Here is a 17,716-nt window from a genome sequence, read left to right as displayed (position 1 = left end):
GACACTCATCAGTGTTATTTTCGATGTCTCGATGGTATTAACAATTCTTCTTGGGATCACGCCTCTTACGTTTCTGCTTCAAAGCTACTGATTTTAGAAGCAGTCTCGCGTCATTAGAAATTGTTAAGACATACCATAGAGCCAACTAAAGGAGTATAGTTGTAATGAGGAAACAATGGGATTGTCTTCTTAGACTCTACTCATTATTTCTTTGATACCTTCCTCCTGTCCTTGTTATCCCTTCTATCCTGATTGTCTCTTCTCTTCTCACCCAGATTGTCCTCAATCTGGACATGAGCATTGGTTGAGGCCTAGGAGTCATTGTGACTCAAGGTGGTCATATAATTCTCTATTTGAAAATGTTTTTCAACCATCTTGTAAAACCGAGCGAAGGATGCCTAGTCCTCAACTTGAAGCTCTTTCCACATGTCTATCTATGGTCAAACACCAGCAATGATAAGGGTATGAATTGATTCCTCAAGAGCATTGGCTACCCTGTTCAACCTGAAGTTGAATCTTTCTAGATAAGACTTTAGTGTCTTATCCCTTTCTTCCTGGATGTTACTCAGGTAGCTCTTATTGGATGTGCTCAAGTAGCTTAAGGGCATCGAAAACTTCATGTTTGCTTGAAAATGCCTAAAGAATTTTGAATCCAAGAGGATATAGATCCTGTGGGGAGTAATTTGAGCCATCTCTTTGCTCTTGTGGTCAAAGTGACAACCAAATAGCAACATTTGGTGAGATCAAAGACCTGGTGTAACCTCATCAAGTTGTTAAAGGCATCTAGGTGATTTTGGGGATCGCCATTCCCATCAAAAGCCTTCGTGTCGAGCATTCTAAACCTTGATGAAAGAGGTGCACATAGCACCATGGTAGAATATTAAGATTCTTCGTGTTTGGTTCCATGCTCGTCATGTTGAGCCCAAAGCTTGTCGAGGGCTTTCTGCAAGTCATCCAATTATTGGCCTGCTGGATGGCTTCTTTTTGTGACCTCGATATGGGTTTTTCGGTTGTATCGTGTTGCATTTATGTGGTCACAAAGTTCTTCACTTGGGGTAGGTCGCCCTACTCATCCCATTCTCTTGAACACGCTTGGACGCATGTTGTTGCTTGAGAATACCAAATTGTCAATGCGAGGTGGGCTATCATCAGCACATTGTTTGCGGGTGCCTTTGCGGTGTGAGTTATACTCAACGCGCCAGTTATCGGTACCACAAGCGAGCTTTGGATTGCTAGTGTTTTCGCAATGTGAGTTATGCTTAGCATGCTGGTTATTAACAACGCGAGCGAGCTTTCGGCATGGGTTATTGCCAACACGACTGGGAGAGCTTAGGATCCCATGCCTAAATGCATCGTGATTGTGACCAAGGTGGTTGGGTCCCTGTTGCCACCATCTGGACAACACCCTGCTAGTTTAGGGCCAAGGTCATTGATGCCACCACTAGGACTGCATCCAAATGATGTACTAGCATCTAGAGCACGAAAGTAAGCATCCCAATGGCGTCCATTATTTGCGGATCTGTTTGAGGGCCAACTGGCCTATATTTTGATATTGGTGGGGTATGCTTGTAAGAGAATTCCCTCAAACGGCTTGTAGAAACCTCTTCGACCCGGCTGGTGATAACCTGGTTCTTTGAGTTGGCTCTAGTGGCACAAGTCATGGTGGATATCACACAAGCTTGGTAAATAGAATAAGATCTACTGAAAAATTTGAAGAGGTATGTGGAGGGCCTTCCTCTATTGTTAAAATGTTGATGTTGTAATTTGCACCAACGAGAAGTACGTAGGATCTGTGGTGGGGTCTACGTAAGAGTTTGTACGAAACCCATGATTTTGATGATGGATAAATAGACAAATAAGAAATCAAACAACAACACAAGGAAAATATTTTTAAAGTGATTTAGATGCTAGGTGCAAATCTTACGTTCATTGTTCTTGTACTGCTATCTGTGTTTTCTTTACGCACAGGTACAACTTACAAAGTATCAATAAAAAATCATATCCCTAATTTGAGTAAAAAGTAAGTTTATGTACTATTACAATAACAAACTTGTAAATAAAGTTAACACAGATAGAAAAATGTTGGTAAATGAAATAAGATCTATTAGAAAATTTGAAGAGCTCTATGGGGGCCTTGCTCTATTGTCAAAATGTTGATGTACCAACGAGAAGTACATAAGATCCATGATGAGGTCTACATAGGAGTTTGTACGAAACCCATGATTTTGATGCTGGATCAACAGATAAATAAGAAACCAAACAATAGCACAAGGGAAATATTTTCAAAGTGATTGATATGCTAGGTACAAATTTTACTTCCATTGTTCGTGTATTGCTATCTATGTTTTCTTTGCGTGCAGGTACGACTTACAAAGAATCAATAAAAAAATCATATACCTAATTTGAGTAAATAGTAAGTTTATATACTATTACAATAGCAAACTTGTAAATAAAGTTAACATAAACAAAATAACACATAGTGTGGTTCCACAGAATGACATATGATATGAATCCATACTTCAGGGATTTACCACACAATAACATGGATAATGGTAGAACATGGGGTTATTGTTTACTATTTTAATATATGTTGTTAATTCTTTAATTAACGTTTTGCTTATCAACTATTAATTCTGAATAGTAAACATCCATTTTAAAGAAGATTATAATCTTTTAATTTTTTTAAAGTTGTTAATTTTGTAATATATTTTTTTATTGTATGATGTATAAAAAAAATCATGTATATTTAATGAATATAGAAAATGCTGTTTTTTTAATGTTTTCAAATTAGATAAATAAATATATAAATGTTATAAACATAGGGATGAAATTAGTATTCAAAGATACTCGATGAAATGAGAAAGTTAGAAAACTGAAACTAACATTACACTTGGGGTGGCAGTGTTAAGTTTCAAAACATAGAGGTACTGTTATTATTTCATAATTCGTAATGAGAGAGAGATGTATGAGAGTTGACTATCTTTAAGGAGTTTGACTTTTTATTTCATCATTCCATTCATTTTTTGTCACCTTACTTTGTATAAAATTTTTTGTAAGGTTTCTTTGTAAGTATAGTATTATTATTTGAGTAATGTTATTCTTATAATTGAGTTGTATAACTGAGTCACATAAACATACAAAAAATAAATGATAAAGTAATTATTTTACATAAATTTTGTGTAATTTTTGTCCGTTTGTATAACCTAATTATAAAACTCAATTATAAACAAAACATTATTATTATATTTTTAACTCTATGTTTTACGGATGAATATTTGTCGCCCCTAATTTAAGAAACAAGGTTTTAAATATTTTTTAAGGGTTAATTTTATTTGCCCTAATAAATAGTTAAGTTTCAAGGGTCGTAACGATTTTATTATATATTTTCCTAAAATTATCAAAAGCCCTCTTAAAATTATTATAAACCCCTAAAAATATCAAAAAAACCAAATTAAGTGTGTATTTAATATTTTCCAAAAATGTATTTTAAACGTAGCTAACTAAAATAAACTCTTTTTTTTTTTTTTTTTTTAAATTTAAACATGAATTTTAACGTTCAAATGATATTTTCATAATTTTATGCAAAGCATTTACTGTTAAACAAATTGAGATTTAGATTAATTTTGAATAAATTGATATGATATTGCATAATAATAGAAAAATAGGTATTTCAATAGTCAAAGTCAGGCAATCCTAAATTTAATTTGGCAAAGACTAACCATGAGATGAGACTAAAAATGGGTGGAAAGTGATAGCTCCAAATTTAAGTTGTTGAAATGATATTCAGACAGAAACAAAAGTAGCAGGCTTCAACTGAGTAGAGAAAATTGAGTTGCTCACCTCTACTTAGGGTAGAGAAAATTGAGTTGCTCACCTCCACTTAGCTCAAGTATTATATTAATTGGCTATAAAAAGAGAACAAGAGAGACAGAGACGGAGACGGAGAGAATTAAGATAAAGATAATAAATGGGTTGGAAAGGGATTCTGGGTTTTGAATATGGAATTGTTCAGGGGCCATTGGGACCTGATATTTCAGGTCCAGAGCTTGTAGCTGCAGTTGCTAATGCTGGTGGGCTTGGTCTCTTAAGAGCCCCTGATTGGGTACTTCAACTACTCTTCTCTCTTCTTTTTTAATATCTTCATTGTGTCTTGCAAATTATTGTTTGCAATTATATGAGTTGGGTATGGTGTGTTTCAGTTTAATTTTTGAGCACTTCTATTGATTTTCTCAAACTTTTCTCTGATCAGGAATCACCAGATTACTTAAGGGAGCTAATAAGGAAAACCAGAGCATTAACGGACAAACCGTTTGGGGTTGGTGTTGTTCTGGAATTCCCCCATGAAGAAAATATAAAGGCTATATTGAAAGAAAAAGTTGCAGTTTTGCAAATTTCATGGGGTGAATGTTCAAAGGAGCTTGTACACGAAGCTCATAGTGCTGGTGTAAAAGTTGTTCCCCAAGTGAGTGTTGCAGCTGCTTTTATATATCAGTCAAAATCTGTTTATTGAAATCCATATGGCATTTTGTCAATAAATGTGATAGCCCTGATACATAGTTAATAGGAAAGTACTCATTTAAAGAGTTTGTGTTGAGTATCAATCAGTCTATTCGGTTTTGTACTTGTGATTTTCTCCTGATGTATTTTATGAACTATAAATTTAATTCGGTTGGAGGTCGGGAGTTTCGAAGAAGCAAGACAAACAATTGAAGCAGGTGTAGATGCGATTATTGTCCAAGGACGTGAAGCCGGAGGGCATGTACTTGGTCAGGTATGAATTCCTTTAGGTTTCATAAGTTTAATCGTGTTTCCATTTTCAATGAAATTGAGAAAAGTAATAGCTGCTACCAGCAGGATATTAATTACAATTTGATTTGATTTTGCATCTGTTACATTTTTTATGTCTGAATTTATAGGAAATAGATTGTCTTGACTCTTTCTCTGACATTTAGATTTCTCATTTGGTTATCGAAAGGAAAAGCATATAATAGATTTGTATTTTTTGATGGTCAAAGGGCACCCATTACCAGTCTTTTACTTTGATGAATGAAGTGATATTCTACTTCTATTTAAGTCACACTGACACAGCCTCTTGATTGTATGATACGTAGTTGGTTGAAGTTTTGATCAAGCTGGTTGACGGATATATCCTTGTGGTCTTTATTCTTTTTTCTAGGATGGTATAATTTCATTATTGCCAAGGGTTTTTGATCTTGTCGGCGATCGAGATATTCCTGTGATCGCTGCAGGAGGAATTGCTGATGCTCGTGGTTATGTTGCTGCTCTGGCACTTGGTGCTCAAGGTGTCTGCCTAGGCACAAGGTTAGAAAATTTTCAACTTACATGAACATATTGAACTCCTTTCAGTTATCTTAAAATTATGTGTTGGCAATCATTCAAACTTTTGAAAGATTAGTACTACCACGTAAATGGTACATGCACATGTTATAGCAACTAACTTTGTTTAATTTTTAATCAGATGTGAAAAACATAATGGTATGATAAAGCTTAGTAGATTTCTTAGCTGAGGCAATCACAGTAATTTTAAGCTTTGAAGTCTGCAGTATTTTTTCATAGTATCTGTAATATTTTTGTATATTGGCTAAAATTAAGTCTGAAAGTTAATTGCAGATTTGTTGCAAGTCTGGAAAGCTACGCGCATCCTACATACAAGAGGAAGTTGGTTGAACTCAATGAAACGAAATATACAGATGTATTTGGCAGGGCAAGATGGCCTGCACCAGAACGCGTTCTGCAGACGCCTTTCTTTAATAATTTGGGAACCATCCCTGCTGATGAAAATGAACTAAACCAACCAGTGATTGGTCACTCAACAATTCATGGCACAGTGAGCATTAACTTTAGTTTTTAAGTTTTATCCAAGCGCTGCAATGCAATTTAAGTCATGAATATGTGGTTTCGAGCTGCTCAAACTGCAGTAAAATATACTCACATTATGATCGACTTGTTTTGTTCTTACACAGGAAAAAGAAGTTCGCCGTTTAGCAGGTACTGTTCCTAATGCGTCAACAACAGGCAATATTGAGAGCATGGCGATGTATGCAGGCGAAGGCACTGGTCTCATCAAGGAAATCCTACCTGCAGGAGAAATAATAAAGAGGCTGGTTGAGGGTGCTCAACTTCTGATCCAGAAACAATTTAATTAGTGGCTTAAAATTGTAAAGGTGTCCAGCCTAACTAATAAATTTGTTTGTACCCAAATCGAGTTTCTCATTGGAGCAGGGGATTTGTAAAATTTAAAGCTGGAATTAATAAATTTGGGAAAGAAATTTGAATTTGCAAATCTTGAATTTATCTCATTTACAGCTTGTTAGATCGTTTAATATAAAAACACATCTACAGTGATTGAAAGTATATATATACCTCCCTAAAATTTAGGGTACAGAATGGAATCATATTAAAACTTCATTAGAGATTGAATATGTGATAGAGTGAACTCTTAACTAGAATGTTTTGTAGAATTAAAATACTAGAACTAGATGTATTTTTACAGGCACAAATTTTCTTTGTGGTGAATTTCATAAATTCAAACAAGTTATAACAAATTTATTGGAGAGCATTGAAGGTAAAAGGAGGAGATGAAGTTGGTGAGGCCTAATCCAAATTGATTAATGCCAAATTGGTTGACCTTTTATGTCAAACAAACTGGCGCCAATTGCTTCTCATTGATTAGCTCTACATTATTGGTTCATTTCGCTGTGTTATATAATCTATTTCTAACCACAATTACTCTCTAATACGCCATAACATCACATTCAAATTATTAGAATCAATAATATTGGCTCCGTTTGGTTGCATTTTGGGAATATTACTTTTAGTATTCTCAAAAAAGTTAAATAGTAAAATATCAAAAAACTTACAATATTATTCAACTTTTTTAAACCCCCTAAATTTGTTAATTTAATTAAATACCTTTAAATACTTTTTAAAAAATTGCAAAAACACTCTAACAATCCACATTTACCAGATTCCGACCACCACTGCCGAAAAATAGCCAGAATCTGGTAGGATGGCGCACTACTGGCTGAATCTGACCGGTAGTGCGCCGATCTAGCCTTTTCCGGCCAGATCCACAGTGGATCTGGCCAGAAAAGGCCAGATCTAAGGCCAAAGATCTAGCCGTTGACGGCCAGATCTTTGGCCATAACTAGTCGACAACGACGGCCAACAAATAGTTATCGTTGACCATCAACGATGACTGTTTGTTGGCCATCATTGATGAGCAAATACGGCTAGATCTAGTCGTAGATCTGGCCTTTTCTGGCCAAATCTATCCATATCGGCGTACGACTGGCAAGATTCAGTCGGTCATGCTCCGATACGGCGACTCCGGCCACCCTCCGGCAATGGTGGCCGACTGTCCGTATTTGAGGGTGGGTTGAGGGTGTTTTTGTTAACTTTTAATGTTTTATTATAGGAGGTATTTTGTAAAAAAAACATAGGGGGTATTTTATAATTTGTAAATTCTACATCGTAATACTCGTCTAATTCAACTTTTTTTAACTTTTTTCAAAAAACTTTTCCCAAAAATATAAAATTGTAAATCAAACGGAGTCATTATATTCACAATCCAATCTCGTAAGTTTCTTTTACAATTTTCGACATAACAACTTGTTATTGGTAGCTCACAATAAGCAGACGAGACCTATTCTAGAACTAATTAATAAAGAATTGTTATGTTAAAGGTTATGGGATTGGATTGTAGACTTAAAATTATTCTTATCGTAAATTTACACCTTTATCCTTGAGATTTGGGATTTGTTCCAGCAATATAAGATACACTTTGAGATTTGGATAAATTTGGGTTTGAAATTTCAAGTGGTGGCACAATTTCCATTAATGAATAACTCATGGAAAGTCGGAAATTGGGAAAATTTTCATCGAGTTTTGGAATAATGTCTGCTACAAAATCAGCCGTCAAATAAAAATGGGTTAGTCTCGATTTGTACAATTAACTCAATTCGACAATATGAAGACAAGCAACAACTATCAAATTAAATAAGGAAGAGCATGGAAAGTAGGAGAAAGTGGCAATAATATAATAAAAAGAAAGATTAAAAAAAAAAAAAAAAGAATAATAATTTAATCTCATTATCGATGTCCAGGGAATGTCTAGGGAATGATCAGCTAAAGGACTAAAGAGGTATGACTATCGTCATTCGTTAGTCTGGTAGGTGAATGTTAAGCTTGTGAGTAGTTAAAAATTGTCTATCTATCTAAGTCCTACGTGATTTAAGGATGTCTCTCATGCAGACAACCAATAGGAAACGGGCTAAAAATTGTATCACACCTACCTGACTGTAGAATCATGATTACTATCTTGGATCCATCAACTATAAATAGAGAGCTCCTCTTTTATTTACGTGATTGACTCATCTTCAATCTTCCAAAGAATACTTTCTCTCTCTTTCTCTCTCTTTCTCTCTATCTATTAACATAACCATCGTGGACGTAAGATTTGCTTTTGAGCATCCGAACCACTTTAAAAACTGCTTCTTATTTATTTTCTCATTGTATATTTTCATATCACGTGTAATTTTCAAGTCCGCTTAACATTTTGCACGTGTGAGTTGTTGGTGTCAAAATCAAGCATCAACGAGAATAATCCTCAATAATTAGGAACAATGAAACTGGATAATCTAAAAGGTCATTTTCTCACTTTATTATTATTATTTTTTAAATATCTTTTATAGTTCTATTATATTATATATACCTAATTTTGGGATTAATTGTATCAACCCACCAATCTTTCAGATGGATGCATAGGACCGGCCGACATCGAATTGTAAGCATCATTTCCCATCAAATAATTTAAATTAATTAAGTACGTGTTAATTAATAGCATGAACACAAGATTTCCAAAATATATAATAACATTAATTAAGTATGAACTTAAACTTATAATTAAAGTTTTTTTTTTAACAAATTAATGTTCCCTACATAAACTAGTATTGCTGAATAATCTAACTCATTAAGTAGAATAATTTTGAAGACTCGTTATTATCAGATAGATACCAAGATCTTGAATTAAATTGTATTTTTTTAATCATCAAGGGTATCTGGGCTAGCATGCATATACTTCAACTAATCCTCTTAGATCCTGGAATTGCCGGTCGAGTAAAAAATCCAGTAGTTATCCTTATTAGTGCTTGGAGAACTGAAACTCAGGAGTTCATAGAATTCTTTTTTACTCTTTTACTATTAGACCACCCAATGATGATTAAATTAAATTGTATTTCCCTTTTATTAATTTGTATATTATGGAGTAGGCAACTTGGCTTGTCCTAATCCCTTTGAATAGATGAGTACCCACACAAACACATTATAGCGAGTTGGTAGCTGGCTCCATCATTTCCTTATGTATCATCCATTGATTTTGACTATACTCTAAAGTTGTTATTGGTGGTAGGGTTAGAAATAACAAGTTTTTTCAGATATTGGAGAAGACTTATTATAACTAATTTGATTGATTCGAGTTTATGACTTCATTAGGTCATTGAAAGATTTTGCTAATTTTTTTATTCTAAATATTTTTCAAAAAACAAGTTATTTTGAGATGTTGGAGAAAACTAATAAATAAAATAGTGATGTGTTCAGTTTTTCTTTGTAATTTTCAAGAAACAGGATTGGGGTTTTCTGAAGCTGAGTAATGGGACAAATTTTGCCACTTGAAAATAGAAGACATGGCAGGTGGTGGCGAATACGGTGGCGACCTGTTTTGACAATATAACCATTGAAGCATCTTTAGTGATTATGTTGTGATATGATCCCCTCAAAACTTGACACCAAGTACTGTGAGTATTGTCACAATAAGACTGCAATTAATTTGATTTATCCAGCCTATAATTTTATATTATGAAAATTTTTAATAGTTCTTCCACATACAAAGTTTTGCTAGTAAGAATGCTTCTACCTTCCAGTATCCATTGTATTCCTAAGGTTTGAGATAGTATACATATATGATAACCTAGTAGTAAGCAAATAACCTTTCAACCTTACAGTAATATATATATATATATATATATATATATATAGTCACAAAAAATTCTAATCCCAATTTGGGATAGTTATAAATAAGAAATACTCTACATTACAATAAGTTATAATTCTTTTAATTTTCATCTTAAGAAAGTTGCCTCCACATAGTAATAATTGTTTGTATATAACACAAAAAATATATGTTATATTACATTAAAAGTTTAAGATGAAATAAAATATCTATCCAAAATTAGTTGGGACAATGATTTATGTTTTATATTCATTACCACATCTTTTAACTTAACTCGTTAGCATGAATACCTACTTGTTAATGCCAAAATATTTCTAACTTCCAAGCATGTTTAGAACTTCTTGGCATGAAACTTTTTGTATTTCCGTACTATCATCCTCAGGACTACTTCTTTTCTCTTCTTGTCTAATTGCAGCAATGACTATTAAAACAATGTGTAAGTTTTAAAGAGGTTACCAAGTGATTAAAAATTACGCGGAATTGGTTGTTTGTTCAATTTTTATAGCAAATGAGTTGTGAGAGACATAAACAAAACATACATTAAAGCAAGTAAAGGACACACTCATTTTTAATGGTTAGGCATCAAGCCTACATCCATGGGAGCAAGTCCAGAGGAAGAAAATTCACTATGAAATACTTATGAGTTCAAATACAAAGCAAGATAGCCAAAGTTGCAAAACACTCCCTGCTTTCTACACGACAACTCTATCTTCTTTGGTTGAACTTCAAGTCCTCACAACAAGCTTCATGTGCACAACATCACCATGTTGAAAATGAGCTCCTCTCGAGTTTCAACAATGAAGACAGATCTTTAGGATACCAGCTTACACACAAGCACTCATCATCATGGAATCAAGTTCCAAAGTCATCACACAAGAACAAGTGAAGAGGGTAATTTAAAGTCTACCAAAGCATAGTAAGAAACCATAGCCAAAACGAAGACCTCAAGGAGTATTCTAAGAGGAAAACAAGGGTAATCAGATTTCTTGAGAAAGACACCGGAAAAGTATGAATATATAGAGAACAAGGTGACTAGAGTTAGGAGATAAAAAAGTTAAAGTAAAACTTTTTTGTTTTTCTTTTTGAAAAGGAAAAACACAAAAGTTTTACTTTAACTTTTTTCTTTTTGAAAAAGAAACTTGGAACCACAACCAAAAGCAAAACAACTTTTCTTACACAACGAATTATAAGAGGACAAATAAAAATGTACCATAACAAAATATCAAAAAGGAATATTCTTGTCCCAAATCAGAACGGGTGCGAATTGTGCATTTATGAAAAAAATCTACCAGATGCATTGTGACCACACATACTCTAAAGTGCCCACACTGGTGAAGGTGGTCACCTTTAGAGAGAGAGTGGCCACATTGGCAGATAAGGTAGAAAATTGTGCAAGACCAAAAACAAGATCATAAGATGACAAAAACACTTACAATCTCCCCTTTTGTCACTTATGATCAAAGTACAATTTTTTACACAAAAGAAAAACATTTATCAACTATAAGAGATCAAATGGAAAGTTAACAAAAACACAACAACTCCTCCTCAACAATAAAACTCCCCCTAAGTAGAAACATTAGTCAAGAAAGAGTTACCATAAGTTTCCACATGAGGCAGTTCAACATGAGGAAATTTGCACAATCACAGAACCAACCAAACAGCCACAACAAAAGAAATATTCATCAGTTAAAAAAAAAATATCCATAAGAGGTTCTATAAAGAAGAGTTCTACATAAAATATGATGTGAGCACATAGAAGCAATAGTGATCACAATGAAAAAGCAATAAACAGAAAGGAAAAAAAATATGTAAACAGTAAAAAAAAATCACATTGCCTCAGCAACAACAAAATCTCCCCCTCTTTGTTCATAAGTGATCAATCTTTATGCCCAGAAGATCTTTTTGTGTGGGGCTTCCTACCAACAGATTTGCCACGAGTCTTAACAGAAGCTCGAGGGGGATCAATTGCAAAGGTGGACACAGGTGGAGGAATAGTAACAACAGGAACAAAGGTGTCCATACCGGGATCATCTTCTTCAGTTTGAGAGATAGATGGAGGGACCACTTCTTAATATTCTTTCTCCCTGTTTGGAGAATCAATTTCTGGAACAAGCACGAAAGAGATAGTTCCTTTTGCACTCTCATTAGCAACAATTCCAGAATCAAGTTCATCCACAATGTTTTCTTCATTAGTTTCTAAAATGTCTTCAGGAATGACAAAATTAAGATCCTCAGGCACAATATTTGCAGTAGTTGGATTTGCATTCAGATCAATCAAAGGCTCAGAAGGAACAACAATCTTCTCAGCAGGAACAAAAGCATCAGGAACATCTTTGGAACCACTTGAAGAACCTTTGCTCAGAAACTCAGCCCTGGTTTCCTTTAGTGCAGCTTCAAGGGAGTCAACATGACCTAGCAAAGTGGTGTGATATGCATCCACTTTCTTGTCAAGACCCTACCATAGTTCAAAAATCTTGGACTGACAAGCACTGGACTTTGTTGGAGGTGCTTGAGAGAAAGATAGGACATCCACAACAGGCACAGACGTTGAGACAAAGTACTTAAGAGTCTTAGAAGAAATGGTTCTAATCTTAAGGAAATGATCATTTGATTGTTTTGGAGCCCCATAGGAATCAACAAATATTGAAACCAAAGAAGGAAAAGGCAACATAAAATTTTTTCTTTCTGACTAAGTAGCCATTTTGATCAACTTATACAAAACAGATGCAAGATCAATTTTCTTTCCTTGCACAATGCCATATAGGAACTAAGCTTTATCAAGCCTAATTGATGAATTATGCATAGAGGGTGACCAGTTAGAGATGGTGATTTTGAAAAGAGTCTTGTAAAAGGAAGTGAGCACATTGACAGGGAGAAAACCACTGTCAAGCCATTTAGTCACAACACCACCACTAAGGTCACTAGCCATGAACTTACGCTCCTCTATTGGGATAGACAAGTCATCCTCATTCTTTACAACAAGAAGCTTTAAAATAGTCCTAATAATATCAGGGGTAAACTCTATCCAAATACCCCTTACCCAAACCTGGTTTTTACAGAAAGAGACTTGGTCCAAGTCTTTCCTGAAATGTGCATAGAATTCTTACACAAACCCCTGACATGGTGGCATGGGTTTAACAACAGTTGCTTTCCATTTTCGTTCAACCACAATTTTGGCAATTTCAAGGAACTCAAAGAGTTCAACATGAGACTCACAAACAATAGGTCTAAAAGCAACAGAGTCCTTAAACCTAGACTCAACAGAAGGAGAAAGAAAGATCTTATGTTTACCAAGAACCTCAGATTGAGGTGGCACTTTCACCTTTCTTTTTCCCTTGGCAATTTCAACTTGTTTCTTTTTCTTCGCTTGGGATTCAACAAGAGACCTTTTCGAGCGCTTCAGTTTCTTGATGAGTGGTTGATCATCAAATGGTGTGGATCTTGAAGATTAAGAGTTTGACATCGATTTTGAAGCAAAGAGAGTGCCTTCACTTTAAGCAAAAGAGTGCGCACTTTCCTAGGCATGTGAGGACTTCCCTGATCTCGTTCTCTTCTTTGATCCAGTAGCCTTCCTAATGTCGTCAACAAGCCCCTGTTGATGTTCCATTGAATCTCACAAAAAGGGTAGTTAGGCAGAGAATATTGAGAATAAAAAAAAAAAAAAAAACACAGACTTTAGGTTTGACGGCAGAAAAGAACAAGAGGCGACTTTAAAAAGAAAAAGTTTGAAGCCCTAGAAAAACACGAAACGTTTTCATTGAGCAAAGGCGAGCACATCAAAATTCAATATGCGCACAATAAACAAAAAGAAAGGAAATCACACATGTGAACACATAACTGAACAAGGTGCACACATCGAACCAAAGATAAAGCGCAACAATAGTAGAGATGCTTAGGAGAGAAATCAAGGATAGAAAACCGTAGGCATGTGAACACACGAACTCTCAAGGTGGTGACATTGAACAAAGGAAATAGACAAGAGACACAATAATGAATAAAAATTACCATGAGATCAATTTCATTAAACAAAGATTTATAGAGGCAAGTAATGACAATTAGTGTGACATTAGAGAAAAAATCACCAACTTGAGGATGCAAAAAAAAAAAAAAAAAAAAAAAAAAAAATTGTTCTCAAACAAGTCACTTTCACACACAAGAGCAATTATTCCTTTAATCAAACAATGAGCAAGAATGCAAGAATTCTTTGTCATAAGTGTGTGAACGGTCCTCAAAGGGAGACATGACTCATTGGTCAATTTAACTTCATTTGATTCCCACTTCCCTCATGCGCTTTTCATTTTTCAATTCATTTGAATTCTTTCTCATTTCTTTTTCAATGAACTTCGCAAGCATTAAGCAAAACAAAATCTCTCAACAGCAACCAAGTGTAACTTTCACACTTGCAAGGAGGTAGCCCTTTAAATGGTAGATCTTCTATGAACATAAGGATCTCTACATCTGAGAAGATTACTCAATTATGACTTTCACACTATAAGCAAGGTAGCTCTTTCACATGGTGACAAAGTCAAGCAATAAAAACTCATGGAGAGAAAAGTCATAAATGCTTTTAGATATGAAAGCACAAGGTGGACACATCGCAGCAGCATACTACCACAAGACTGGAGCAATTCTCATATATTAGCACAATTAAAAAAAAGAAACTTGCAACAATAAAAAATTGGAAATTTTTCTCATGGTATTTATTAGAAAAGATAGAAACACTACTCAATTTCAATAAGTCCAATGGACTTCCTCAAATTTATGAAAGTTTACAGGTCTAAAGCCTTAGTGAACAAGTCAGGAAGTTTAGAGTTTGTGTTAACATGTATAAGAGTGATCACTTTCTCATCAACTAAGTCTCTTATAAAATGATGTCTAATGTCAATGTGTTTGGTTTTGGAATGCTGAACTGGATTTTTAGAGATGTTTATTGCACTTGTGTTATCACTTAAAATAGTTATTCATTCTTGATCAAATCCATAATCACTTGGCATTTGTTTTAACCAAAGAACTTGTGTACAACAGTTCCCTGCAGCAATGTATTCAGCCTTTGCTGTGGAGAGTGAGATTGAATTTTGTTTCTTGCTATACCAGGTGATCAGGTTGTTGTCGAGAAAAAAAAATCCTCCAGATGTGCTTTTTCTATCATCTAAGCACCCTGCCTAATCAGCGTCACTAAAACCCACAAGAGTAGCATTAGAATCATAAGAAAACCAAAGTCCAAAATCAGATGTTCTAGCAACATATTTCATAATCCTCTTTACAACTTTAAGATCACTAGGATTAGATTGGAACTTTGCACACACACCTACACTAAAGCACAAATTAGGCCTACTTACTGTCAAATATAACAAACTTCCTATCATGCTTCTAAACAACTTGTTATCAACTTTTTTACATTTTTATCCTTAGGGAGTTTAAGAGTGGAGCTCATTGGAGTGTTAGCATGCTTGGCAGATTCGAGATTGAATCTCTTGAGCATTTTTTTGGCATATTGGACTCCGAGACAAACATGCCACAATCAATTTGTTTGGTTTGAAGGCCAAGGAACATGCTTAGCTCTCCAACCATGCTCATCTCAAATTCATCTTTCATCAATGCAATAAATTTTTTCAATTGAGTATGTGAAGTAGAACCAAAAATAATATCATCTACATAAATTTGAGCACACAAAAACTCACCACTTTCATGCTTTATGAGCAAAGTTTTGTCAGCATTACCTCTTGAGAAGTTATGATCAAGGAGGAAGGAGGTTACTCTATCATACCAAGCTCTTAGTGCTTGTTTCAATCCATAGAGTGCTTTCTTTAGTTTGAAAATATGTTCTAGCTTGTGAGGATCCTAAAATCCTACTGGTTGTCTAACATAGACTTCTTCCATGAGCATCCCGTTCAAAAAAACACTTTTCACATCCATTTGGTAAAGCTTCAGCTTCATACAACAAGCAACTCCTAGCATTAATCTTATGGATTCAAGTCTAGCCACAGGTGCAAAAGTCTCATCAAAATCAACTCCTTCAACTTAGGTATACCCTTATGCAACAAGTCTTGCTTTGTTTCGCATAATGTTCCCAAACTCATTGGATTTGTTCTTGAAAATCCACTTTGTTCCAATGACATTAATCCCTTCAGGCTTGGGAACTAGTTTCCATACGTCATTTCTCTCAAACTATTCCAGCTCCTCATGCATGGCAGTAATCCAACAATCGTCTTCAAGAGCTTCTTTAGCATTCTTAGGTTCTGAAAGGGAAACATATCATAAGTTATTAATTTCAATCAATCTTTTTCATCTAGTGACCATTACCTGTTCCAGATTTCTAATCACCGTAGACAGTGGATGAGCCTTTTTTATCTAGGAGAGTGGTTCTCTGGTTTTGGGTGTCTTTTGTTGAGTGATATTATTGGACAAATTAACAATCAATTCGAGTCTTTGTCTCTCCAGAAGAAATCCTTGTTGAGCTACAAAGGTGTTCACATCAGATTTCGAAGTGGTCATATCTTTTGGTGAACTCGGAGTGGACACATTGTCTTGGGTTGTGGTCACCTCAGTAGGTGATATTAAGTCATCAATATCATCTTCATGAGAAACCTGTGAGAAATCTTCTGAATAAGAGAAAACAACATTAAATTATTCAATTATGCCTTGAGTTCTCATATTAAATATCCTATATTTCTTACTATTTGAAGAGTACCCGAGAAAGACACCTTCATCACACTTGGAATCAAATTTTCCTAGGAGATCTCTATCATTCAACACATAGCCCTTGCACCCAAAGACATGAAAATAGGACAGATTCGGCTTCTTACCTTTCCATAACTCATATGGAATTTGAGAAGTACCTTTCCTTAGAAAAACTTTGTTGGCAATGTGACACGTAGTGTTGATTGCCTCAGCCTACCATCTTATTGGTAAATTCTTGGCATTTAACATGACTCTTGCAATTCTTGAAAAAACTCTCTTTTTTCTCTCCACAACTCCATTCTGTTGGGTTGTTCTTGGAGCAGAAACTCATGCCATATACCCTGCGAATCACAAAAAAATGGAAAAGTTAGAGTTCTCAAACTCCTTTCCATGATCACTTCTTATACTTACAACTTTCTTAACTTCACAATTTGTTCAAGTTGAAGTATTTTGATCAGATTTTGAAAGGCTTCAAATGCATCAGACTTGTCCCTTAAAAAATCAACTCAAGAATATCTTGAAAAGTCATCAACACGCATAAAAACATATTTCTTACCTCCTAAACTTTCAGTTTGCATAGGACCCATCAAGTCCATATGAAGAAGTTCTAAGACACGTGAGGTACTTAACCGAGACAAAGATTTGTGAGGAGACTTAGTTTGCCTATCTTGTTGGCATGGGCCACAAACTTTATCTTTTGGGAACACAAGTTTCGATAAACCTTTCATAGCATCCTTTTTAGAAAGTTTCACAAGGTCTTTGAAATTCATGTGTCCAAGCTTCTTGTGCCAAAATATCAACACAACCTGATTTAGAACTTAAACAAGAAACTTTATTAGTCAATAGATAGCAATTATCATTTGATCTCTTTCCTTCAAGTACTGAAGTACCATCATCATTCAAAACTTGACACAAATTTTTTGAAAGTTTCACAACACAACCTTTATCACAGATTTGACTGATGCTTATAAGATTAGATTTAAGACCTTCTACATAGGACACATC

The 17,716-nt window shown here is 34.8% G+C and overlaps 1 protein-coding gene across 1 annotated transcript; it reads left to right on the top strand.

Annotated features, from left to right (window-relative positions):
* The first annotated feature begins 3,936 nt into the window (after positions 1-3,936).
* Positions 3,937-6,180, top strand: LOC116130607 (probable nitronate monooxygenase). Its single transcript, XM_031416330.1, has 6 exons — positions 3,937-4,102; positions 4,250-4,462; positions 4,676-4,771; positions 5,177-5,322; positions 5,632-5,848; positions 5,985-6,180. Exons 1-6 carry the CDS (start codon positions 3,968-3,970, stop codon positions 6,165-6,167), a joined length of 990 nt encoding a protein of 329 aa, XP_031272190.1. The 5' UTR covers positions 3,937-3,967; the 3' UTR covers positions 6,168-6,180.
* The last annotated feature ends 11,536 nt before the right edge of the window (positions 6,181-17,716 follow it).

The sequence above is a fragment of the Pistacia vera genome, unplaced genomic scaffold (genome assembly GCF_008641045.1).
Source record: "Pistacia vera cultivar Batoury unplaced genomic scaffold, PisVer_v2 Contig223, whole genome shotgun sequence".
NCBI classification, from domain to species: Eukaryota; Viridiplantae; Streptophyta; class Magnoliopsida; order Sapindales; family Anacardiaceae; genus Pistacia; species Pistacia vera.
The sequence above is the reverse complement of the archived record's forward strand: the minus strand, read 5'-3'. Positions and strand labels throughout refer to the sequence as shown.